Here is a 26,939-nt window from a genome sequence, read left to right as displayed (position 1 = left end):
GGAGGAGGAGGAGGAGAAGAGAGGGAAGGGAGCCGACGAACGCGGGGGAGGGGGGGGAAGAGGAGAGAGCCAACGAATCTGGGGGGGGGGGGGGGGGAAAAGAGAGAGGGAGCCGACGAACGCGGGGGGGGGGGGGGTGTGGTGGGGGAAAGAGGGAAGGCAGCCGACGAACACGGGCGGGCGGGAGACGACCGAACGCGGGGGGGGGGGGGGGGGGAGGGAGCCGACGAACGCGGGCGAGGGGTGGGAGGGAGCCAACCGAACGCAAGGGGGGGGGAAAGGGAGGGAATGGAGCCGTTCCACACCGCTGGCGGGAAAGAGAGAAGGCTGCAGGAAGCCTCAGAAATTGAGGAGCCATTTCGCGACGGCAAAAGGCGGAGGTCGTCGGGAAACGGCTGCCTCAACTTTGAGGTTTCCTGCAGCCTTCTCACTGCTACAAGAAGCCTCTGTGCTGATGGCAATGTACTTTTATTAAAAAATTTTTAAAAACTAAACAACTACAAAGAACTACAAAAGTGGCCGAGTGGCAATGTATTTTTTCACACTGAGCATGCGCGAACGCTCCAACGCACACATGCAGCGTTGCCGGCAGGAAAAAAACTAATTTAAATAGTACCCGCCCCCTCCCACTTACAAAATCGGCGCGAGTGTAGGCTCCGCCCATTGCACGCCGCGCCAGGCAGACAAGGAGCTGCAGAACGCTCCAGAATCGCGATTTTTTTTTTAGGCGCCGTTTTAGACGCGAAAAACGGGCGCCCAGCTCGGAGGGGCGCCCGTTTTTTTTCTTGTGGAAACTTGGGTCCTATGATTCTATGAATTGGATAAATACTTAAAAATGAAACATTTCAGGGCTATGGGGAAAAAGTGGGGGAGTGGAACTAACTGGATAGCTCTTTCAAAGGCATAGTCACGATGGGCTGAATGGCCTCCTGTGCTAAATGAATCTATGAGATGAGGTGGACTGCTTTGAACCAATTGCGCATTTTCTGCACCTGTACTAATTTGCAGTAATTAAGGTGAGGGATCATAGTGCTGGGGAATGGCTCCATCCAGTCCAATTACAGATACTGTAGGTGGCATTACTTAAATCTGCAAGATTTGTACTGAAGATGTATGAGAGGTATAAAGATACTGCACCATTAAATTGGAAGGGGATAAAAATTATGGTCAGAAAATTGACTACAGAAACAGGATGCTGGGTTAAGAGTCAGCTAGTTAACATTATGAAGTAGAACTAAGAAAATAAACCATAGCATTTCTTTAGGAACAGATCATAGGGTGACTACCAAACCAAACCTGAACAAACCACAAGCAACTATTTCAACATTGGTGCTACAGCATGCATTACAACTCAGACTTGTAATAGCTAATGCTTCTCATAAGTATTTATGAAATACTTTAAAGATTAATACACATTAAAATACCAAATTTTGCAAAAGGCCCACATAAAAAAGCTAGATACCTCAGAGGGAAGACTTGTGCCATCATTGACTTAAAACACGTAAGATCTATTTTGACTTCACTGGTATCACTAAAAATTACCCTTTTGCCACACTGGCACAGAATGTCGAGGCAGCCAATTACAATGAAGTATTTGGAGGGCGATAGGTAACAAGGAAGCATCAGGCCTATAACTGCCTTCTTCCCCCTTCTCTCTGCCCTTCCCCATCTTCATTACCCACCTTGAATACTGTGGTTTTATTTAATCTCAAGACTTTTTCAAAAACATCCTCGTCTCAAAGTTAGACCGCAAGAATTTGCATTTCATTCAAATTACACGCAACTCTCTCTTTCAGAAGGAAGCAGAGAACTATGGTCACTTACATTTTGCCGCTCACAGAGTTGATGTAGGTAGGCCCTGCCCCCAACAATTACTATCTGGGCGTTGCGTGGATTGCTCAGATAAGCATCTAGTTGTCGCTGCCGTGAGCGATACCAGCAGATGTAGAAGAAGATTTTGACAATAATAAATATAATCACTATTCTGTTGGGAGTGAAAAAACATTCATTAGGAAATGATACATATTTATTTTATGTCAGTCATGGCCAGTGGTAGCACTCGCGCCTCAGAGTCAGAAGGTCGTGGGTTCAAGTCCCACTCGAGGGGCTTGAGCACAATATCTAGGCTGGCACTTCAGTGCAGTACTGAGGGAATGCTGCACTGTCTTGGTGCTGTCTTTCAGATGAGATGTTAAACCGAGGCCCTGTTTGCCCCTTCAGGTGTACGTAAAGGATTCAACCGCACTATTTTGAATAAAATTAGGGGAGTTCTCCCTGGTGTCCTGGCCTATATTTATCCCTCAACCAATAACACTTAAATAAGACTTGCATTTATAGAGTGCCTTTCATGACCACTGGACGTCTCAAAGTGCTTTATAGTCAATGAAGTACTTTTGAAGTGTAGTCACTATTGTAATGTGGGAAACGCAGCAGCCAATATGTGCACAGCCAGCTCCCACAAACAGCAATGTGATAATGACCAAGTAATGACCAAATAAACACATTATCTGGTCATTGTCTCATTGCCGTTTGTGGGACCTTACTGTGCACAAATTGGCTGCCACACTTCCTACATTACATCAGTGACTACACTTCAAAAGTACTTAATTGGCTGTAAAGTGCTTTGGAATGTCTGAGGTAGGGAAAGGCGCTATATAAATGCAAATCCATCCATTAATGGATTAAAACAGGCTCCGTATCCCTGCTGGAGTGTGCAATATGGGCACGTGGCAAGCAGGGCCATCAATTCTAACTTGCAACTATTATAGCTTCCCAAGGATCAAACCAAGGTCATGCTACTTGGCAGATTTGTGTCCAGCTATTTAAACTCAATTTACTGATTACGTATATAGGATGCCCTCAGGTGTTCAAGAGAAACAGTCACCTTTTGGTACTAAAAATAACTCAGCAGACTTTTTCCCAAGCAAGAAAAAAGCCTCATAGATGGCGATTTCCCTTGCATGAACAGCACATAGAGGCATATAAATGGAAAGAAGGCAAGAAAGGGGTTGCAATAAAGTTTCAAGCTCTCCAAGAGTGAAAATGGTGCTAGAAAAGCCTACTCGGGTATGGGGTCAATATTTTTGTACTGGAGGGGTTTAGAGCTCAGGACTGTTAATGGGAAAATGTAGCATGAAAGAGGTAACTGAGCTTCTCAAAAACAACTTTAGCAATGGAAAAAATGGGAACATTCCATTTAAAAGTCAGGGGAGTTACTAAGTTGAAGACAGTTGATAAAGAGGACCAAGAGGTGGTAGACTTACAAGAGACACAATGAAATGATATCTTTATAAAATGTGTGTCCCCCAATGTGCAGAGAGATCAAAACAAGATGACTCACCTGTCACACAGCAATAGAGGTAGCAATTGTGTGCTTTGAGGAATTTAAATGTGTGAAAAGTGGAGGGGGCTAGATCATTAGTGGGAGATGCTGTTGGTACAAAGGAGGAACAAAGTAGGAGAAAGAACAGAAATAGCAGGGAACCTCCGGGTTAATGAAAAAAAAAAATCAGAGGATAAACCATTAACTAGAGCACAGAGAGAATGACTGGAAAGGAAATTGGATAGTTATGAACATAGCTTTGTTGAGAGGCCACATTACTGTAACTTGGCTAGAAGTGCAAGGTGCCAATCTCTATCAAGGCTTTAGACATGTCCAAGGCAATGACAAATGACTCACCTAAGTATTCCAGATCGGAGTTCCAGAGCTGTGTCGCATTATTAGTGGAACAGTTTACCAAAATCTATACTGGGAATTGTGGATTAGGCAGGATTCTCAGTGATGGATAACTTGATAGTTAACAGCAGCTTTTGTAAGTACGGAAGTACTTATGAAAAGGAAATAGGGTGATAATTTGGTGTTATACCAGGACGATTGTGAAGGCAGCGGAGTAAATCCCACATGATCAACAATCAAGAACCCAAACATTTTTTGCTGTAGCACAGTCGTTTTTATACAATTGAGCTAATTTATTTCAGAGCCAGCAAGCAAAAGTGCAAATAATTTTTTTTTTAATTTAAAAGTCTGCATCTCCACAAAACTTTTATTCAAAAATTAAACCGAGTTTAGATTTAGTCCAAACATGGATTCACTGCAGAGAAAGAGTGTAATGTGGATGACATAATTAAAGTGTAATCTCCTTCTTGGTATGTCCAGTACTTACATGTACCAATAGAGTTCCATTGTATATTTATACGAGATGATTTCTCATTACGCAGACAGAGTCCAGATGCTATAAAGTCAGAGAACAGAGTTGATTCAGAATATAATTCCTCAACATTCACTAACAAATACAGTAGTGACAACAGTTCCTTCTTACACTTTACTAGATGCATTTCTGTAGCATGCGTGTGTGCTTCTGTTATTCAACACTTAAATCTTTAAATATATCACATAATATCTTGTAGGTACCATGACTGCCTTAACAATCATAGGTCACCATTTAGCTTTAAGGGACTCAGACTTACTCAGCATCCCTGGATTAGGAGTGAAGTGTACTATGGGGAGGGGGAGGGGGGGGGGGGGGGGGGAGGGGAGGGGGAGGGGAAAGAGAGGTTGACTACATTTCCAAGTCTTGACTGCAATTCAGTAACTTTGGATAAAAAGTGAAACTGTGTGGACTTCAGACAAGAACTGGGCCAAGCTCAATTGCGCTGGCCCCATCTCCTTGTGACCAAATAGACTGGCAACAATCACTATCTGGGTCACACGTGAAGAGTGGATGAAGAGTGAACTCATCCCTTTTTGGCATGGAAGCAAGTCATCCTCGTTTCGAGGGACTGCCTATGGGGACGATGATACCAAAGGTCAGACCAGTACCCATGGAACCTATCCCAGCCATAATCAGTACCATCAGAATGGCAAGGTGGGGGGGGGGGGGGGGGGGGCGAGGGAGGTAGAAAATTGGCAGAAAAAAAAACTCAGGCCGAGGAAGTAAAAACATGACTAGCATAACAATTGTAATTGTGAAATGAAACCACAGCTTTCATTTCTATCTTGCCGCCACCCAACACCGCAGTATTGCTTTTAAAGACATGGCCTAGAAATTTGTCTCAAGCAGTGATGCAAAAAATGGGCAGTATCGGTTCAGTCGCCTGTTATACGCAGTGCCTGATATTTAATTCCACCGACTGCAATGGAACCGAGTATTAGGCTCTGTGCAAAACGGGTGGTCAATCAGATACCGCTCATTTTGCTCCACTGCCAGAGATGAATTTCTAGGCCTATAAGTGCATGGTGCCAAACTTCATGAAGGCTTTGGAGATGTCCAAGGCAATGACAAAGGATTCATTAAAGTATTCAATATCAGAGTTAAGAAAACATGTGGTATCCTTGACTTATTAAAAGGAAGAGAGTGCAAATAGAGTACAAAAGTGAGGAAGTTATGCTAAACCTTTCTCTAACATTGGTTAGGCCTCAGCTGGAGTACTGTGTTCAATTCTGGGCACCACTTTAGGAAATATGTCAAGGCCTTAGGAGGGTGCAGAAGTGATTTACTAGAATGGTACTAGGAATGAGGGACTTCAGCTATGAGGAGAGACTGGAGAAGCTGGGGTTATTCTCTTTACAGCAGAGAAGGTTATGAGGAGATTTGATAGAGGTGGTCAAAATCATGAATGGTTTTGATGGAGTAAATAAGGAGAAACTGTTTCCAGTGACTGAAGGGTCGGCAACCAGAGGACACAGATTTAAGGTGATTGGCAAAAGAACCAGAAGAAACATTTTTTTTTGCAAAGCAAGTTATGATCTGGAATGCACTGGCTGAAAGAGTGGTGGAAGCAGATTCAAAAGTAATATTCAAAAGAGAATTGGATAAATACTTGAAGGGAAAAACTTTACAGGGCTGTGTGAAAAGAGCAGGGGAGTGGGATTGATTGGATAGCTCTTCCAAAGAGCCAGCAAGGCAAAATGAGACGAATGGTCTCCTATGCTTTTATGAGAGTTGCGGAGGTGTGTAGCATTACCCTTGGAACAGATCTTTTTGGTCTCAGTCTTGGCAAATACCACAGGTTTATCATCGAGATGCACCTATTTGCTGTGGTCTGTGTCGGGAAACAGTGGTGCCAGCACGTGTCTCACATAGGGCCCAAGTTTCCACAAGAAAAAAAACGGGCGCCCCTCCGAGCTGGGCGCCCGTTTTTCTCGCCTAAAACGGCGCCTAAAAAAATCCTCGGTATTCTCCACCGACTTACAGGTCTTGTGGCACTCGGCGCAGTCAGCACGAGCTGTGGGGGGGGGGCGGAGCCAGGTCCCTGCACTGAAAACAGTGCCGGGACCTCTGCACATGCGCGCTACAGTGGGCACGCAAGTGCAGTAGCTCCAGGCACCGAACTGTGTGGGAGGGGCCCGAAGCACGCAGCCCCGAGCCCTGGCTGAATGGCCTCACTGGGGCTGCGTGAATAAGGCTCCTCCCACGGCCAGCTCCTGCTCCCCGCCCGACCAGACCCGACACTCGCTCCCCCCCCCCCCCAACCCACCGACCAGACCCGAACCGACACCCGCTCCCCCCCCCCCCCGACCCGACACCCGCTCCCCCTCCCCCCCCCGACCCGACACCCGCTCCCCCCCCCCCCGACCCGACACCCGCTCTCCCCCCCCCTCCCCGCTCCGAGGCCCGCCACCCTCCCCCCCCCGACCCGCTCCCCGCCCCGAGGCCCGCTCCCCGACCCGACACACGCTCCCCCCTGCTCCCGTTCCCTGACCCCCCCCCCCCGCCTCTCTCTCCCTCTCCCTCCCCTCTCTCTCCCTCTCCCTCAGCGGCATGAATAGCTGCAGAATTCTCCCTGGCTGAAGCACTTTCACACAGGTAGGAAGATGGTTTATTTAATCTTTTCTTGGCTTATAAATGTTTATTCAGGTTGGATTTATTTGTATAATATTTGTAGAAGTATAAATAAGGATTTATTGTTGAATTTAATGAGTTCCCTTCCCCCCCCACCTCGTTCTGGACGCATAATTTGTAACCTGCGCCTGATTTTTTAATGTGTAGAACAAGTTTTTTCAGTTCTACAAAAATCTTCACTGGCGCCATTCTACTTTAGTTTGGAGTACATTTTCACTGTGGAAACTTTCAAATCAGGCGTCAGTGGCTGGACACGCCCCCTTTTGAAGAAAAAATTCTGTTCTAAACTGGAACTGTTCTACCTGACTAGAACTGCGGAAAAAAAATGTGGAGAATTGCGAATTCTAAAATAGTCCGTTCTCCACCAGTTGCTCCTAAAAATCAGGCGCGAATCATGTGAAAACTTGGGCCCTTAGTATCAAAGCAACTTAAGGGACATTGTAAAGATAAAAGAAGAAATCATGGACAAAATATCCATTTTGTTTGTCAGATTACTATTTGCCTTTCTAATCTTAACTACCATCTCTCCTACCCCACCAGCTAGGCCAGCATTGTCATAACCAGGCAACATAAATTAAATTTTAATATTTGGGAAAGTACTGGCCTGGGGAAAATTAAGTACACCTGTACCAAACTAATTTATGTTAATTACTCTGCAAGCTTATTTCTAGTAAACATAATCCTCTTTATTTCAACAATTAACAGTATTGAAACCAGCCCGTTCACCCTAGATTTTAGGATAGGAACAGTAGGCTATACGGCCCCTCAAGCCTGTTCTGCCATTCAATTAGATCATGGCTCAACTCCATTTACCTGCTTTAGCTCCATAACACTTGCCCAACAAAAATCTATTCATCTCAGTCTTGAAAGCTCCATCGTTCATAAAGTGGAGGAGAAAGGGTCATTTTGTATATCAGCTGAATAAAAAGGTTCCACATACCCTCTGGTATTTTTAAAATAATTTAAATTTACCACATGAAATCGTCAAAAGAAAGTCAATGCTAACATCACAATCAACACGCCAAAATATTGGGTGTCCCAATACGTCAGCAAGTTTATCCAATGAGTAGCAGAGCTTCGGGAATTAGGAAGCCCAGGTTTGTTCCTTACAATTTGCCTCAATGCCCAGCCTTAGAGGGTGCAAAATGGTCTGGTTTCCTGCTCATCATCTCTATTCAGCAACCTCTACAATGGAAGCAGGTTTGGACTTGGCTGCATTGATCCCTTATGATCAAAGAGTCTGTCAGGAACCACAATCTACACTCAATCTTAGGCGAGGTATCTTGGAGTCTTATCTCAGCAAGGAGTCATCACCTTCAGAAGAGGAGGCTGAGTTGGGGAGGCAAGGGAGAGAGCCGGCAGAAAAAAGAAAAAGACCCTCCAAAATATGTTGATTTTCAATAAACAAAAGTACAACTCATGGTTCATGGTTTCTGGATTTGAAATGGCCGGCTAAGTTTTCGGGAACAAAAATAAAAAAAACATCGAGTGCCTTGTTACAGTTTTCAATGTTACTGATGCCGAACAATTTGAGGAGAAAAGAAAGAGAACTTGAGCAGAGAGCTTGGAGATTTGCAAACTGAGTGATTCTCAGCATTGCTGGCAAAGGAGAAGAAGCTAACAGACTGACATGTACAGGGCAGTCCCATGCAAGAAGGTTTCATTGTTCCAACAGGTGTTGCTGCTACGAGAGGAGCTGCCTGCTACTGCTAGAGGTGCCTGGAGCTAGGAGAAAGGGGAAAGAGGAGAAGAGGAGGTCAGGAGATACAAGAACAAAAGATTAAGAGCAGGAGTAGGCCATTCAGCCCCTCGAGCCTGCTTCGCCATTCAATATCATGGCTGATGTTCTCCCTCAACTCCACTTTCCTGCACTATCCCCAAATTCCTCTATCAAAAGATCTATCGATCTCTGTCAAGATTATACTCAAAGACTGAGCTTCCACAGCCCTCTGGGGTAGAGAATTCCAAAGATGCACCAAAGATGAGTGAAGACGTTTCTCCTCATTTCAGTCCTAAATGACCGACCCCTTATTCTGAGACTGTGACAACTGGTTCTAGACTCCTCAGCCACAGGAAACATCTTCCCTGCATCTACTCTAAGAATGCTGTATGTTTCAATGAGATCACTTCTCATTCTTTTAAACTCTAGAGAATATAGGCCTAGTCTACTCAATTTCTCCTCAAAAGGAGAAACCCCCATCCCAGGAATCAGTCTGGTGAACCTTTGTTGCACTCTCTCTATGGCAAGTATATCCTTCCTTAGACAAGGAGACCAAAACGGTACACAAGGTGTGGCCTCACCAGGGCCCTATATAATTGCAGTAAGACGTCTTTACTCTTATACTCAAACCCTCTTGTAATAAAGGCCAACATACCATTTGCTTTCTTAATTGCTTGCTGTACCTGCATGTTAACTTTCAGAGATTCGTGTACAAGGGCACACAGATCCCACTGAACATCAACATTTCCCAATCTCTCCCCGTTTAAAAAAACTCTGCTTTTCTATTTTTCCTACTAAAGTGGATAACTTCACATTATATTCCATTTGCCATGTTCTTGCCCACTCACTTAGCCTGTCTATATCCCTTTGAAGCCTCTTTGTAGCCTACTCACAACTTATATTCCCACCTAGCTTTGTATCATCAGCAAACTTGGATATATTACATTTGGTCCCCTCATCCAAATCATTGATATAGATTGTGAATAACTGGGGCCCAAGCACCTAACCTTGCGGCAGCCCACTAGTTAGTCGGCCAATCCGAAAATGACCCATTTATTCCTGCTCTCTGTTTTCTATCCGTTAACCAATCCTCAATCCATGCTAGTATATTACCCCCAATCCCATGAGCCCTAATTATGTTTAATAACCTCTTGTGTGGCACCTTATCGAAAGCCTTCTGAAAATCCAAATATACCACATCTACTGGTTTCCCCCTTATCTATTCTACTAGTTAACAGAAACATATGCTCTGGTCATTATCACATTGCTGTTTGTGAGAGCTTGCTGTGCACACATTGGCTGCCACATTTCCCACATTATAATAGTGACTACACTCCAAAAGTACTTCATTGGCTGCAAAGCACTTTGGGACATCCGGTAGTCATGAAAGGCACTATAAGTCTTTCTTTAGTTACAACCTCAAAAAACTAACAGAATTGTCAAACATGACTTCCCTTTCATAAATCTGTGTTGACTCTGCCCAATCCTATTATTATTTTCTAAGTGCCCCGTTACCAAATCCTTCCAGCACTTTCCCTACTACTGACGTCAGGCTAACTGGTCTGTATTTCCCTGTTTTCTCCGTCCCTCTCCCTCCTTTCTTAAATAGCGGCGTTCCATTAGCTATCTTCCAATCTGCAGGAACCGTTCTAGAATCTATGGAAATTTGGAAGATGAAACCAATGCATCCACTATCTCTACACTTCTTTCAAAACCCTACGACGTAGGCCATCAGGTCCGATCAGGAATTATATACTTTCAGTCCTATTAATTTCTCCAATGCTATTTTTTTATTAATACTAATTTCTTTCAGTTCCTAATTCTCATTATACCCTTGCTTCTCCACTATTTCTGTGAGGTTTTTTGTGTCGTCTTCCGTGAAGACAGGTACCATTGGAGTGTACCCCTGCAAGCACCCACCCACCCACCCACCCACCGTCGTGAGTGGCAACTCCGCCCCTGCGGCCTCCAACCGTTCCCCCCCACCTCATCCCTCTATCTATCTCTCTGAGAGGCACCTCTATCCATTTATTTAACTGAATATCGAGCAGAGCGGAGAAGGCCCCTCTCCCATTAACATAAAAAAGGGGAGAGGTGTTTTTTCATTTCAGAGCACCCTCTGCTGAAGAAAAATAAAACCAAGGCTTAATTAAGAACACCAGGCCTGAGACTTGAGGGTCGAGTGTGGTTCTCAAAAAAAATATAACACCCAGATATGGCGACTCCATCTTCGCTGGTGGCAGGGTCAGCAATAACATATGTGGACGTGACAGTCACAGCTACTCCCGCTACCCCATCACCCGAGGCGGATGCCACAGCCACCAACACTCCTCCCCGTCCCAGTGTTAGAGCCAATGGATGCGTAGGCGAAATTGGAAGCCAATGCCATCGCGGCCTCTGGGGGGGGGGGGAGGGGTGGTGAGGGACAGCGTCCAAGTGGAAGGAAGGTGCGGAGAAAAAACATACCGAGGCAAGTCCGCTCGAAAACTCAAACGGCCCCATAACCGCTCTCGGTCCAAACGTCATATTAGCGACCACAAGTGTGAGGGATCCAGTGCCCAAACCCGCACCCTCTCATAAGAACGTAAGAAATAGGAGCAGGAGTAGGCCATACAGCCCCTCGAGCCTGGTCCACCATTCAATATCATGGCTGATCTGATCATGGACTCAGCTCCACTTCCCCGCCCGTTTCACATAACCCCTTATCGTTTAAGAAACTGTCTACTTCTGTCTTAAATTTATTCAATGTCCCAGCTTCCACAGCTCTCTGAGGCAGCGAATTCCACAGATTGACAACCCTCAGAAGAAATTTCTTCTCATCTCTGTTTTAAATGGGCGGTCCTTTATTCTAAGATCATGCCCTCTAGTTCTAGTCTCCCCCATCAGTGGAAACATCCTCTCTGCATCCACCTTGTCAAGCCTCCTCATAATCTTATACATTTCGATAAGATCACCTCTCGTTCTTCTGAATTCCAATGAGTAGAGGCCCAACTTACTCAACCTTTCCTCAAGTCAACCCCCTCATCCCCGGAATCAACCTAGTGAACCTTCTCTGAACTGCCTCCAAAGCAAGTATATCCTTTCGTAAATATGGAAACGAAAACTGCACGCAGTATTCCAGATGTGGCCTCAACAATACCTTATATAACTGTAGCAAGACTTCCCTGCTTTTATACTCCATCCCCTTTGCAATGAAGGTCAAGATACCACTGGCCTTCCTGATCACTTGCTGTACCTACATACTATCATTTTGCGTTTCATGCACAAGTACCCCCAGGTCCCGCTGAACTGTGGCACTTTGCAATCTCCTGCGGCAGGCAAATTTAAAACCCATGCCCGAGAAAAAAAAACAGTAGGAGGAGCGGAGGCGCAGGCCTTGGCAGTCATAGAGGTCTCCCTATCTCCGCATCCCTCTGGACTAAAAGGAAGGTGTTGCTCCTTAGAAGCGGAGGAGGAGAGAGAGGAGAGAGATCTCCCCGTGCAGGAGTTGGCATCCGGTGCGGGTCCCGCCGCCCCCGTTACCAAGACGTGCCGTTGCCAGGAGTCGCCCATCCCTCCGGAGAGTGTGACAGCTATGTCAGTCCAGCCTGTGCCTCCCGGGGATGGGGAAAAAGCCCTGCCCGTGGGGCGGTAAGCGGAACCATCCACTGATACAATATTATCACAATCATCACTTGTCGCTGGATTGGGTGTCATAGGGGCTGGGGCGGGTGTGGTAGATGAGGCCGAACTCGCCCAGTCACATCCCCAACATCTCCCAAGAACTGCTGGTGGAAGATTTTAATAAAAACACCCTGCCCGCTGGGTGGGTGGTGCCGGGCAGAGGGAGGGTCCCCTATCTTCGTCTCAGACGATGGGAGTTGTGCGTTGCAGGAGCTGGGAATGGTTTTCTCCCCGGTTTCTCCATACAGCTTGACTTATCAGGGCAGAGGGGAGCCCCAAACCACTGCCAGCTCCTGGCCCGGCACCCCTGGAGGAGCCCAGGGAGGACATCTCTGCTGTTGATCATGGGGGTGGGATTGGGACAGAGGTAGGGCCGGTGGGTGCAGCCGAGCTGGTGGTCGTACCATATGCGGTGGACGGATCGTCTGCTGGCGATGACCTCCTGGAGGAGGATGGGGGCTCGGTGGAGGGCACTGGGGACAAATTGGACTCCATCGCCAGCATGGCGGTAGATGCCCTTGTGCCCCCCTAGTGAGTCTCTCCTCATCGCCATCGTGGAACTGCAGGATCTTTGGTGGAATGCCAGGGTCGTCAAGACAAAATTCAGCTGGCCCTCGACAGGTGGTCGGAGCTGGCGCTGCTCATCAGGTCTGTCAGCGCCGCTGTTGAGACCATAGGTGTTGACAAGGATGCGAGACATCTCAAACTGCGCCGGCTCAAGATGTTCCTCACTGGGTTGCTGAGGGAGTGGAGGATAACACATTACTCCACTCCCTTCCCACAGTAGATAAGTAGAGGTTGTTCTGTGCTCTTGTCATGAAAATAACCAAAGCCAGCCTCAACATCAACGGCAGGAAGGGAAGTACGGTCGTGCTTCCTGCAGGAAACCCACACAGTTCTGGGAGACAAGACAAGGTCTGCATGAGCTACCTCTGCACCTTACGGGGTGGCTGTTTTGCTGACCTCACATTTTCAGCCCGAGATCTCGAGGGTCAAGAAGCCTGTGCCAGGCCGCTTACTCCATTATTACTGTTCATCTGGGGGATGTGCCCCTCCATCTAGTGAACGTGTACGCCCTCCAGATCTGTGTGCAAAATCAACCCCTGCATTCCGGTGGCTTTAATGCGGCCGGTGCTGTGCTGGGACCACCATCTGGTGTGGGTAGAACTCACTCCGCTCAGCGCACGGGCAGGGGCGGGGGGGGGGCGGGTGGTGTCCACGTACTGCCATTTTAACAAGCGGCTTACTGGAGGACGAGCAGTTCCGTGAGTTGTTCAGTCGATTCTGGGCCGACTGGAGACGGACGCAGGGAGGCTTCCCCTCCTTGAGGCTATGGTGGGATGTGGCAAGGCTCATGCAGTCTCCTGTCAGGAGTACGCGAGGGGGTTGACCAAGAGGTGGGCGGTCCAGGTATGGCAGATGGAGAAAGAGGTACTCGATCTGGAATCCCATCTTGGTCAAGTCGTCGAAGACCCAGCACTGAAGGATCTGCAGCTCATCGGGTCCCGAGGCGTACGTGAGGTTGCGGATCCAGTTCCTCCGGGATCTGGACCGCAGCTCCCCCTTCTTCTACTCGCTAGAAAAAAAAGACAGGGCATCCGTAAGCTGCTGGTCGATGATGGATCTCTGGTCTTGGATCCGGCGGGCTTCAGTGCCGAGGCCTAGGCCTATTACCGGACGAGAGACTCTGTTCTCTCCGAATCTGTCCAGCAAGGATGTGCGCAGAGTGTTGTGGGAGGACCTGTCAAAGGTCGGCCCAGAACTCACTGAACAGCTGGAAGCTCCGCTAAGCCTGGCGGCACTGACCAGTGCCTCGGCCAGCTCTCGAGCCCTGGGGCTGGACAGGCTGACTGAGTACCCACAGGGTGTTCTGGGGGTGTGGGGCGACTACACGCGGGTCCTGGAGGAAAGTTTGGCGACCGGGGAGACGACGGTCATTGTCCTGATGCCCAAGAGGTGCGATCATCACCTATTTCAAATCTGCCGCCCAGTCTCCCTCCTCAGATTACAAGATTTATGCCAGGGCCATGTCTGCTTGCCTTGGCATTGTGCTAGCCCATGTGATCCACCACGACCCGTCCTACACGGTCCTAGGCTGGACCATCTATGACAACATTCATCTTTTCCAGGACCTGGTTTACCATTTCCAGAGGGCTGTCAGTCGCCTTCTTTTCCCTAGACCGGGAGAAGGCATTCGCCGGGGGGGAGGGGTGGGGACCACGAATATCTCTTCAGGACTTTGCGCACATTCAGGTTCGGGACGGATTTAGTCACCTGGATCTGACTTCCGTACGCCGCCGGAGTGTCTGATTAAGGTTTAACTGGTCTTTGACGGCGCACCTTTGCTTCTGGAGAGGCGTGTGTCAAGGGTGCCCCATGTCTGGCCAGTTATATGCCATCTGCGTGGAGCCTTTCCTGCACCTTTTGTGGAAGAGGTTGACGGGACTGGCTCTGCAAGGGCTGGGCGTGGAGGTCGTCCTCTCAGCTTACACCGATGACGTGCTCCTCATGGTCAGGGATCCAGTTGACTTGCGAAGGATGTGCGCGTGCCAGCAGGTCCACTCGGCCGCACCCTCCGCCAGGATCAACTGGGAGAAACGTTCCGGACACCAGGTGAGTCAGTGGCGGTTGGACTCTCTGCCGGAGGAGCTCAGGCTAATCTCCTCTACCTGGGAGACTACCTTAGCCCTGCCGAGGCAGCCTGGCCGGAGACATGGCAAGAGCCGGAGGCCAAAGTCACCGCTCGCCTAGAGCACTGGACAGGACTGCTCAGAGTGCTGTCCTACAAGGGTCGCATGCTGGTCATAAATCAACTTGTGGCCGCTCTGCTGTGGTACCGATTGGTCACTTTGAACTCCCCCGCCCCTTACATGTGTCACCAAGATACAGAAAAAGCTCACCGACTAGAGATATCTATACGTTGTGGATCCTCCCAAATGGTGTGTCTGGCGATGCATTTCTTCTGTCAGTTTCACGGTCTCAACTACGACACGCAGCTCTCCTGCTGTAAACCTGGGGAGCGCGTGGGCCTTCTTATGGGGACTGCCTGTCTTCTACCAGGAACTGATCAGGGTCTGGAAAAAGTTCGTCTGCGGATGCAGTTCTCCCCGATCAGGAACTGTGGCTGTCTTTCGGGAGCTGCTGCTCAGGAATCCGCACCTCTACGACCACAGGTTCATGTGGCTGACGGAGGTCGGGTCTGTATCTGGCAAGGTGACCAGAGTCAGGGACCAACTTGATGGCAGAGGAGCGGGTTGAATGGCACAGCACATGCTGGCTGACGTATGGCTTGAGGTCAAAGCCATTGAGTCCCTAAAAGTGGTACTGGGCCCTAGGTATGTCCAGGAAACTCAAGCACGTGGGGCGATTCTGTCTGAATGGAATTCCTCATTGGCGCCAGGCCACGAAACCTCCCTCGGGAGCCGGCGCCTCACAACTTGAGCCGCCTCTGGGAATTCCTTTCTGTAATTTCCATTCTGCATGAAGTGCATTCCTGTGCGGTCTGCTCTTGCACACCCTCCATTTTGCCATCCTTGTCTGCCGTAGAACAAGCCTTGGCGCACCATCCTGCCGTGCGGAGGAGACGGGGGTCCCCAATGGAATGCTCTCTATGCAGGAGTTTTCCCTTTATCTATTAGGGACTTGGCCGGGAGGGTGTTGCACGGGGCAGTCCTGCGCAATAAGTTTTTAAGTCGGTTCACAGACTCCCAGACCGCCTGCATTTTCTGTGGCCTGGAGGAGTCCGTGTTCCACGTTTATGTTGAGTTCGAGAGTTTGCAGCCCCTCTTCCACTATTTGAAAGGGCTGCTCCTCGATTTTTGATTGCATTTAAGTCCCACGCTCCTGACCTTTGGGCACCTGGTGCAGGGAGGAGCGGGCAAGTCGGAGGACCTCCACGTAGGACCGCTCCTGCGCATGGCCAAGGTGGTCATTAACAGGTCCAGGCAGTGGCGGCCGTTCGGCCTAACTGTCTGCCTCTCTCCGCAACTATGTTCGCGCCCGGGTGTCCCTGGAGGTGGAGCATGCGGTGTCCACTGGCATGCTCGAGGCCTGCTGTGACCGGTGGGCACCAGAGTGACTGCAGCGCATCACCACCCCCAGAAACCAAATTTTAATTTGATTTATTACAGTTCCTTTAAATGTTTTTTTTGTTAATTTACAGATTTTAGTGGTTGTGCCCCTTTAAGAAGGGACACATGGTTGAATTCAATTGGCAAATTGCCGGTATTTAAGAGAGTTGGGAGCTAGAAACAGTTGTAGATTATGAGACTCTCCAAAAAGTATATATTAGGCACGACTTTGCAAAAGCACAGAGCTTGGAGACAGAGATGGGAGTTTCGCAAGCAGAGTGATTCGTGATTCGCAGAGTGAGGAATTTTGTGAGCGCAGGAAATTGGTGGAGACGTCTGACTGAAAAGGAGGAATGGAGCTACAGAACTCTAGGTCTCTAAGTCAATAGACACGAGACCTGCAGGATAGCAAGAGGAGCGGCCGCAGATAAAGGTAGGCCCAAGAGCCTGGAGGGAGCGCGAGTAACAGGGAGCGAGGTTAGTGATGTCAGCGCAAGGAAAGGAGCTGGTTGGTGAGTGGAAATGATGAAGAACCTGTATTAAATATTGATTCAGCCTCAACTGGATTATGTCCAATTCTGGGCACTGCACTTTAAGAAGGATGTGAAGGCATTGGAAAGGACGCAGAAAAGACTTACAAGAGTGATTCCAGGGATGAGGGACTTCAGTTCCGTGGACAGACTGGAGAAGCTGGAGTTGTTCTCCTTCGAGCAGAGAAGGTTAAAAGGAGCTTTGATAGAGGTGTTTAAAATCATGAGCGGTCTGGACAGAGCAGATCGAGAGAAACTGTTCCCATTGGCGGAAGATTCAAGAACCAGAGGACACAGATTTAAGATGATTGGTAAAAGAACCAAAGGCAACACAAGAAAAAACTTTTTTTTTTTTTTTTTTTAAACACAGCGAGTGGTTAGGATCTGGAATGCACTGCCTGAAATAATGGTGGAGGCAGACTCAATTACTGCTTTCAAAAGGGAGTTGGAGAAGTATCTGAAAGAAAAAAAATTGCTATGGAAAAAGGGCAGGGGAGTGGGGGACTAGCTGAGGTGCTCTTGCAGCGAGCCGGCATAGGCTCGACGGGCCGTATGACCTTCTTCCGTGCTGTAATCATTCTATGATTATGAAATAAGGAGGGCGCAGTGGGAGTGCTCTTGAAAGTGACCAGATCTGCACAAACACCAAGAGCAATCAAATCAGAATGTTATTACAAATTTGTCCCTGTGCATACGCCAACTAAAGAGGATAATGATTCACCAGACAATTTGCTAGGAACACTTAACTACATAAATCAACTCCTTTCCACAATTCTGCCCAATTTATTTTTTTGCCTGGTATAATTACTGTACTTCACCAAAATACTGTAAATCTATTAATATCTCACTTTTAGGTAACATGTGCAGAATTTACAATACGTTTTATAGGCCTGACGCACTCAAGTGCCTGAACAAAAGCAGACTCTTCATTGCTCCTTTGCACTGACTTAGGCAACAACTGTGAGGCAACTTAGCAGCGTTCAAGGCAGAAACAAAAACATCCTGGCCTAGAATTTGGATAAGGTCCAAAAACGTGGCCAACATGAAACGCGATGTGCCTGCGCCAAAAGTGGTGCAGGCAGCATGCAAAATTGGCGGTGCCTGCACATTATAATGATTGCAGTACTGATTGGAGGGCCGATATCGGCTGCAGTCTTCTTGCCAATAAAGTTTGGCCCAGGCACTCTGCAGTACTTAAAAAGGTGTTTTGCTGCAGAGCTCCTCATTGTTAGTGTAGAGAAAGCCATGGCCCAATAGCCAACAGAGCGAGCAAGCAAATTTTACAATGCAGCACTGGAGGCCTTGGTCCTGGGGCTTCAAAGGCACCATCAGGTCCTCTACCTGTAGGGGAGCAGGAGGTCTTCAAGGCAGAACAGCAGAAAGCTATGGGAGGAGATAGCCAAAGCTGTCAGTGCAACGACTGTTGTCCCCTGGACCTGAATCAAGTGCCGCAAGAAGTTTAATGACCTCATGAGTGGTCAAGGTGAGAGAATGCATCTTCAAATGCCATATCCCACCATCTGCACCACCAGCCTCACACACTGCTCAATACACTACAACCCCATCACTCACCTACCAACAATTTCTAGCAATTACTATTCATACCTCACAATCATAGCTTCATCTGATCCTCACACACTTAACAATGTTGTACCCACATCTCACACCTTGCGCACACACTGCCAGCTATTCAACCATGGCAGCTACAGCATCCAAACACATTGCACCACATTCAGTGACACACTACCCTTTCTCTTGCAAAGATGGCTCAGAACTGCCGGGTGCAGCAGTAGATGGGTGGAGGGGAAACCCAACTGTAGAACCTCCGAGTTGGAGGAAGTAGTGCTGGAGATCAGTGGAGGGGCCATCACTGTGTCCAGGGTGAATGCCAATGTTCAAAGCATTGCTGATGATGGTATGCTCATATCTAATCCTTCTTCTCACATCCCACTTCCCTTTCATCCCACAATTTCTTCTCACTTACAACCTGGAGGACCTGGATAGTCTGCTTTTCCTACCTCCCCTCACTCGTGCCCAGTGACTCACCACTTGCAGATCCCGCCTTGTGCCTTTCTGATACCAGTGAAGTCCCACCAGCACAGCCAGTCCCCAAAAACATGGAGGAGAGAGAGAGAAGAGACACCGTCACTGAACTGGACACTCGCAGATACCAGCTTAGAAAATTGCACTTTAGGGGTAGTATAGAGGCGGGATCTGCAAGTGGTGAGTCACTGGGCACGAGTGAGCAGCAGCCCAGCCAGGGGGAAAGAGTAGGTCGGGTGCCAGCTCCCCGGAGGGCGAGTTCGTGCACGAATTCTGCTGCACAGGACACAGGTATGACCTTCATGGGGCGGACTTCAGAAGAATGGTGATGGGCATGCACACAAATGCTTGGTGCAATGGCAGACCTGCCAGAGAGTCTCTTGTCAGTGTCAAGGAGCATGGAGGAGTCTAGCTCCAACATTGCAGAGGTATTTGCATGGCACGGAGCTTGGAGCTTATGATTGCCAGGATGGAAATGATGGGCAACTCAATCAGACCCAACCATGATGCTGGGTGTGATGGGCAATATCGCAGCTTCCATTACATCACATGCGGAAGCGACCCAACATCTCAGAACTGCAGTGGAAGCTCAGACTGCTGCCATTGTGGCTGGGTTTACAACTGTAGAAATGGACTTGCAGGGCCTCACAGCAGTCCAGCAGTCTGTACTCCAACAAGTGGCTAGTAAGTTGAGGTGCTGCCCTGGGAGAATGTCTCTGTGAAACAGGAACCTGCTGTCCTCGCTCAGGATGACACTATTCTCACTACTGCCACTCCGGCAGTGCCCTTGCTGCTGCCTGTCAGCCAGCAAGCCCACACTGCTGCTGCTCATGCCGAGGTGATACAGTCGAATGCCAGGCTTTCTAGGCCCAAAGCTGCTCGAGGTCGTTCTGCAAGGCCATCTGCAGTCTCGCCCACTGAAATCCAGCAGCCTTCCACCAGCCACTGGGGTGCACTTTGTAGGAGCACTAAAGTACAAAAATGAACATGAAAGACAGACACTAAGTGAATGCACAAGGTGATTAGTTTATATTGGTTGTTTTGATTTGATTAATTTATAAATTAGGTTTGGAATGTTTGTTTTTTGGTGGCTCTCATTTCAGCCTTGTATCCGGGAGGATGCTGTGATATTCCAGGACAAGGGCTAGTAAGATGGAGAAGTGGTGAGCAACAGAGATCTGGGGTTTTATTCATTGGAACCAGAGTCTGATAAGGTGCTCATAAACAGCCCGTTCGGAATGGGGATCTGTCGCCCCCCCCCCCAGTAGTTCTGGAACCTATGGTGGCAAGGGCTGTGCCTCATGATAGCCAAGTTGTGGAGCATGCAGCAGATCACCACTGGAGTGCTCCTCCCAAGCAGTCAAGACAGTGCAACTGTTGCTCGAGCACCCAGATGGTCTGCTCAATGAGGTCCCGTGTGCTAGCATGGCTCTCATTAGAAGTACCGGCCACGAGTGGTGGGATTGCGAGGGGAGTCATCAGCCAGGTGAAGGATAGCTCTCGTCTCCAAGCAGCCACCTGCGGGTTTGACGTGGTGGCTGGAAGATTCCTGGCACAGGATGAAGGCATCATGATTGCTGCAAGGATGCCGGGCATTCACCATCATGATACACTGGGTGTGGTTGCACACCAACTGCACATTGAGTGGTAGCCTTTGTGGTTACGAAACATCGCGGGATTGGTATGCAGTGTCCCCAAAGATGATTGGGCAGTCGATAGCGCCCTGCCACATGCGCACTAAGATAATGAAGTCCCTTCTTCTGGAGTACAGAGCCTTTGTGACCTCTCAGATGCAGCTATGGACAGCGAACTGGGAGATTTTAGCTATGTCACCTGCTCCAGACTGGAAGAGTCTGGTGGCGAAAATAATTAAGGGCCACGGTGACCTTGAGGACCACCGGAAGCACCGTTGTTGCCCTGCTCTGAGGCTGCAGTTCTGGTTGCAGAATGTGGCAAGAGTTCAGTGACCAGCTCCTTGGTGAAGCTGAGCCTCTTAATATACTTCCCCTGGCTTAAGAGCAGGTAGAAGTGCTCTCGGAAATCCCTTGATAAAATGTGAAATGTGCGATATTGCGAAGTGCAGCTCGGAGCAGTAACAGTGGTGAGCAGTTTTGACCCAACCGGATAAATTCTCAACAGATTTGTACTTGCCTTAAAGCAAGGAGATTTTATAAAAATTGTGAAAAATCCATCTACCTATTCAGTTTGGACCTTATCCCATGTTGTCTGCACTGTGTAAATGGTAACTTTTATCCTGAACAGCCGTCAAGGTTATCTTGATTCCCATAGTTACCTATTAAGACTACCAGTTTCAATAGGATAACATAAATCAGTAGTTGATGCACAAGAGAAACTAATCTAACAGTAGATTCAGATGATTAGTTGACTTAGTGTTTTCTTATGCAAAAAGCAAAAGTATGAGCAAGTCTGAGCAAAATCTGAATTATGTTACAAAACATTGGGAAATTTAAAACACATTCGACGGTAAAAAATCTAATTTTGTGGGCCTACTGCATTTTCAGGGGCTTGACCAAAAGATCTCACCAAAAAACCTAGTGTGTTGACAGTCCCACTGTGTAAACAGCGTGATCCATCTGCAAAAATATAATACTGTTTAACTGTCGATCTCCTGTCATAAACCCCCACAATTTGTCAAGTATTCAAGTCAGAGCAACTGGATGCACAAATGTCACAGCACAGACCACCTTCCAAACAAAGCTTAGTTTCCTTCAATATGCGAGAAAACACAATTATGCATCGCTATAAAATGCAGCCCTATAACACTACTCTCTTCTGAATTGTGATTCAATTGTAGGGACCTCCCATTGAATGGAAACCATTATCTGTGCTAGTTAGATGGAATATATGAATATCATAGAAATGGTAAAGACATATAAAAAACATTCTTTTAAAATTCCAGTCATTTAATGCTAATGGTGAGGACTTCTGACCTGGAACCTGAAATCAACACTTTCTGATCCGCAAGATTCTCTTACTACTTAACAGTTCATTATTAAACAGCTCTACCATCAACACACTGTACACTCTGTCCTTATAAAACAGCACATCGGCTTTACTGGGAGCATCCTAGCCATCTAAATTTAAAAAAAATCATTCTTGGGATGTAGGCATCACCATCAAAGCCAGAATTTATTGCCCATCCCTAGTTGCCCTCGAACGTGGTGGTGATCCTCCTTCTTGAAACACTGCAGTCCGTAAGGTGAAGGTACTGCCATAGTGATGTTAGGTAGAGTGTTTCTGGATTTTGACCCAGCGACGATGAAGGAATGGTGATAAATGTCCAAGTCAGGATGTGACTTGGACATTTATCACCATTGTGACTTGGAGGAGAAATTGTATGCGCTGCAAATCAAGTATCCAACATCTAATGGCCTGCCATTGCCTATTAATTTGGTCACTTCCTCAAAGGACTCAATCACATAACGAGGCAGGACCAATGTTCCCCCAAGGTGCAGATCAATTGGGAGGTTCCGCGCTGGCCGCTCAAGCTGTTGCGCTGAAGATGCTGCGTATGTGCGGTCGCGCAGCAAATTTAAAAGGGACTGCGCACAAAAAAAGTTGTAGGGAACATTAGACAGAACCTCCATTTTTAAAGCTATGCCATGATTCCCTAAGAACTGTTGACTATTCCGGGATCTTCAGCATTTTCCTATAACAGACATCAAACTGACAGGATATGTTTGCCTGTGGCCACTACCTTATCATTCATGCCAATCAGATGGACTGCCAGCATCCCAATCTGTTATCACAGGACACACTGCTGTCCTTCACAATGGAAAGTCCTCTCAGAATATTTTCATATATATGATATGGCATTTACTTCAAAATGTGTAGTATAAGCAAGGTATAACAGGATTTGGTTTACCAAAGCACAGAACTTAGTGACATTGCAGAGCAACAGAGGTGTAAAGCTTCCAAACAGAACAGGGATCTCAAACGGCAAGAATTTAAATGTGACAAAGATAAAACATTTAATTCAGCGCATCACTAATGAAAACATTCAAGTCATTGCAGTTGAAAAAAAACATTATACAGGTATTAACGTTGTAATGTGTATCAAGTCTCAAGAATTAATCAATCTCGTGGTCACAAGAGTCTTGAATCACTCCTTCCTCTAGTTTGTTGTACTGATTCAAATGCCTTGGGTTAGTTTTAAAAAAAAGTTCCCTTTTGTTCAACACAATGGAGACTAGTGTTCAAGATGGATAAATCTGTAATAGCTGAAGTCTTCGTTATTCTCTGCCAAATTATTCTTATTGCATTCCCTTGATGTTATTCCACCAACTGCATCAGTATGCAAGGAGAAACTGTGGAAGAGGGAATTCAATTTGGGAAGTGCGAGATCATCCACTTTGGACCAAAGAAAGGTACTTTCTAAACGGTGAGAAACTACGAACTAAGATGCAGAGAGATTTAGGGATCCAAGTACAGAAATCACTGTAAAAAGTGGTTAATGGAATGCTGGTCTTTATCTCAAGGGGGTTGGAATACAAAGGGGTGGAAGTTATATTAGTTATATAAAGCTCTTGTTTGACCCCATTTAGAGTACTGTGTTCAGTTCTGTGCCCCGCACCTCAAAGGATATACTGGCCTTGGAGGGGGATGCAGCTCAGTTTCACCAGAATAATACTGGGGCTAAAGGGTTAAATTATGATGGCAGGTTGCAAAGATTAGGCTTGCATGCCCTTGAGCAAAGAAAATTAATTGGTGATCTAATTGAGGTATTTAAGATGATTAATGGCATTAACAGGGTAGATAGAGTGAAACTATTTCCTCTGGTGGGGGAGTACTGAACAAGTGGGCATAACCTTAAAATTAGTGCTAGGCTGTTCAGGGGTGATGTCACACAATGGGCAATGTAAATCAGAAAGTCTTTCCCCCAAAAAGCTGTTTAAGGCTAGGTCAATTGAAAAATTCAAAAAATGGAGATTGATAAGGTTTTTGTTAGGCTATGTTAAGGAACTAAGATGAATAGATGGAGTTATGATATAGATCAGCCATGATCTAATTGAATGGCTTGAGGGGCTAAATGGTTTAGTCCTGTTCCTATGTTCGAAGTAGAAGTAGATAGTTGTTAAAAGTAGAATGGAAATTGGACATCAACTTGTGGTTCCAAAAAGCAACATCTTTTACATTTTAAAACACAATGAGCATGGGATTCCGGTGGGGAGGCCTTCTCTTCCCGCGCTGTGAAGTGCACTCCCATTCTCCAGGTTCCCATGCAGAAAGTACAATCAGGTAGAGTATTCCACAGCTTTCTCATTAATAGCAATGAGAACTCTATCGACGAGTTCTCATTGCTATTAAAATAACAAACACACGAAATGCCATAGTAAAAAATAAAAAATACTTCACAATTAAAATTAATAGAAATTAAAATTAAAAATATATTTTCCAATTTTTAAAGAAGTTTTGTAATTAGGGTTAAAAATAAACTTACCTTAGTGGGCAGGGTTTTTAAAACAATAAAATGTGTTTTCTTAATTTATTATTTTTTTTTAAATCAGGCGCAAGATTTTTGAGGACATTTGCTGGGCAAGATATGGGTAAATCCGGCAATCTTGCCCTTACAAATTTCCTCGCTCCAGATATGCGTTGGATCAGAAAAGCCGGTTTTCAGCGCAAGCGCATTGTGCGCTGAAAACCAGCTTTTGCGATGACTTCCCGGGTCCGTAGACACCCATTACGGACCCGGGAGGCCGGGATTTCCAGGCCAATGTTAAACCAGTCACTAAGGTGAAGCTGCAACAAGATATCGGGCCCAAGTTTCCACAAGAAAAAAAACGGGCGCCCCTCCGAGCTGGGCGCCCGTTTTTCGCGCCTAAAAAAATCCTCGGTATTCTCCACCTACTTACAGGTCCTCTGGCCCTCGGCGCAGTCAGCACAAGTTGTGGGGGGGCGGAGCCAGGTCCCTGCGCTGAAAACAGTGCCGGGACCTCTGCACATGCGCGCTACAGTCGGCACGCAAGTGCAGTAGCTGCAGGCGCCGAACTGTGTGGGAGGGGCCCGAAGCACGCAGCCCCTAGCCCTGGCTGAATGGCCTCACTGGGGCTGCGTGAATAAGGCTCCTCCCACGGCCAGCTCCTGCTCCCCGCCCGACACCCGCTTCTCCCCGCCGACCAGACCGTCACTCTCGCTCTCGCTCTCTGCTGCAGAATTCTCCCTGGCTGAAGCACTTTCACACAGGTAGGAAGATGGTTTATTTAATCTTTTCTTGGCTTATAATTTATTTGTAGAAGTATAGATAAGGATTTATTGTCGAATTTAATGAGTTCCCTTTCCTTCCCCCCCCCCTTCACTCTGTGCCTGATTTTTTTAATGTGTAGAACAGGTTTTTTCAGTTCTACAAAAATCTTCACTGGCTCCATTCTACTTTAGTTTGGAGTACATTTTCACTGTGGAAACTTTCAAATCAGGCGTCAGTGGCCGGACGCGCCCCCTTTTGAAGAAAAAATTCTGTTCTAAACTAGAACTGTTCTACCTGACTAGAACTGCAGAAAAAAAAGTGGAGAATTGCAATTTCTAAAATAGTCCATTCTCCACCAGTTGTTCCTAAAAATCAGGCGCGAATCATGTGGAAACTTGGGCCCATCGAATCTACAGTGCAAAAATCTGATCTTTGTTCTTGGATCTTCTCACTTTAAAACCTATTTAAATATTACCAGGCCATTTGCTTGATCATAATTTTGTAACATTAAATTGTACTTTATGACAACCAGATACTTAAGTAACAAATCCCAGCTGTTTTACATTTCTCAGACATCTGAGAAGCTTGATTATCCTAGCTGATAAGACCATCTCCCGAACAGCTACAAATTCATCTGGAAGCGCCATTCTGTACTAAATAATTTTAATTGGAAATTTTTGTTAAACATTCCTATGAATTTGTTTTTGTTTTTAAGTATGCAAGTCTCTCATTACATTCAAGAATGTTTTAATACCTGCTTGAATAAATAATAAAAATGACCAAGTGAAACTGTTTTCATTTAACTCCTATATACAATCTGTTGAAATCCAGCATTTTTACAAAGAGGGTGACAGAAATTCATACACATATACCCTGTAGTACCTGGAGCTGTCCTGGTGTCATTTTACTGTATTGTAAATCCCACATTATTTAAACTTTTGGCTGCACTAGAATTCAAGGGCAGGTCTCTATAAAAACAACATTTAGAGACTGACAAGGATAAGCAGATTACACAAACTTTGAAATATTACTAAATAAAACTACTTGTTGCAGCTAGTTCCAATTCAAGATTCATATTTCTTCAACATTCAACAGTGCCAAATAAAAGTCCAGTTTCAGCAGCAATGCACTGTACTATTCTGAGAATTTGATTTATTCTGCAGCCCTCCACAGTTCAAATATTAACATCCAGCGTGGGAATCAAGAGTCAGTTTAGGATTTGAAAACTGTAGAGTGATTTTTAAAATTATTTTTTAATTAAATTGCATGTATCCAAAATGAACAGCTACTTCTATAGTGACAAGCAGTTAATTAAAGGGAACTGGGCAAAAGGAAACTAGTCTTTCCCCGAAGTATGCTGGCAGAATCTGCTGTAAATGAAAAATGTTAGTGGATGTACATGCCAACCTCTAGAAACTACCAGGCATTTGACACCAAGTCAACATTCTTGTTCTGATGTCATAGTTTTCATTTCTATTTGTAAATACTGATCAGTAAAAGATTCCAGAAGCACTTTATGAAAATTCACCACAGGAGCCCGGGAAATAAAACAGACTCGCAATAGTGTAAACTGGGTATTAGTTCCTGCTAATGGAGGCATCTTTGACAAGCAAATGCACGTCATGATCAATGTTCATCCTGGCTCGGTATTTTCTCATTGATGTCATTGCTGAAAATCCAGCTTCACTTAAGTAGGTTGTGCTAAATGGGACCAACACTTTGTGCTACAGAAGAAGCAGTGCTGCATTCATCGGAGCACCCAGACCAAAATCTCTCTAGCAGCATTTCACTCAACTTGGTTCTGAGAGAGTTGTCTGACGAAATGTCAATGAGCTCTTCTAAAAGCTTTGATGGCAGTTTAGT

The 26,939-nt window shown here is 46.5% G+C and overlaps 1 protein-coding gene across 4 annotated transcripts in view; it reads right to left on the bottom strand.

Moving 5' to 3' along the window:
• LOC139264306 (uncharacterized) overlaps window positions 1–26,939 on the bottom strand; it is a 66,266-nt gene that overhangs the window by 16,317 nt on the left and 23,010 nt on the right. For 3 of the 4 annotated variants that reach the window (XM_070880552.1, XM_070880553.1, XM_070880551.1), the window contains 2 exons: window positions 4,164–4,232; window positions 1,825–1,984 (listed from right to left, as the gene is read on the bottom strand). In XM_070880552.1, the coding sequence (XP_070736653.1) occupies window positions 1,825–1,984; window positions 4,164–4,183 (180 nt within the window). In that variant the 5' untranslated portion in view covers window positions 4,184–4,232. Of the gene's footprint in view, window positions 1–1,824; window positions 1,985–4,163; window positions 4,233–13,472; window positions 13,539–26,939 lie in introns of those variants that run through there. The other variant, XM_070880554.1, reaches the window with a different exon arrangement.

Source organism: Pristiophorus japonicus, chromosome 5 (assembly GCF_044704955.1).
Source record: "Pristiophorus japonicus isolate sPriJap1 chromosome 5, sPriJap1.hap1, whole genome shotgun sequence".
NCBI classification, from domain to species: Eukaryota; Metazoa; Chordata; class Chondrichthyes; family Pristiophoridae; genus Pristiophorus; species Pristiophorus japonicus.
The sequence above is the reverse complement of the archived record's forward strand: the minus strand, read 5'-3'. Positions and strand labels throughout refer to the sequence as shown.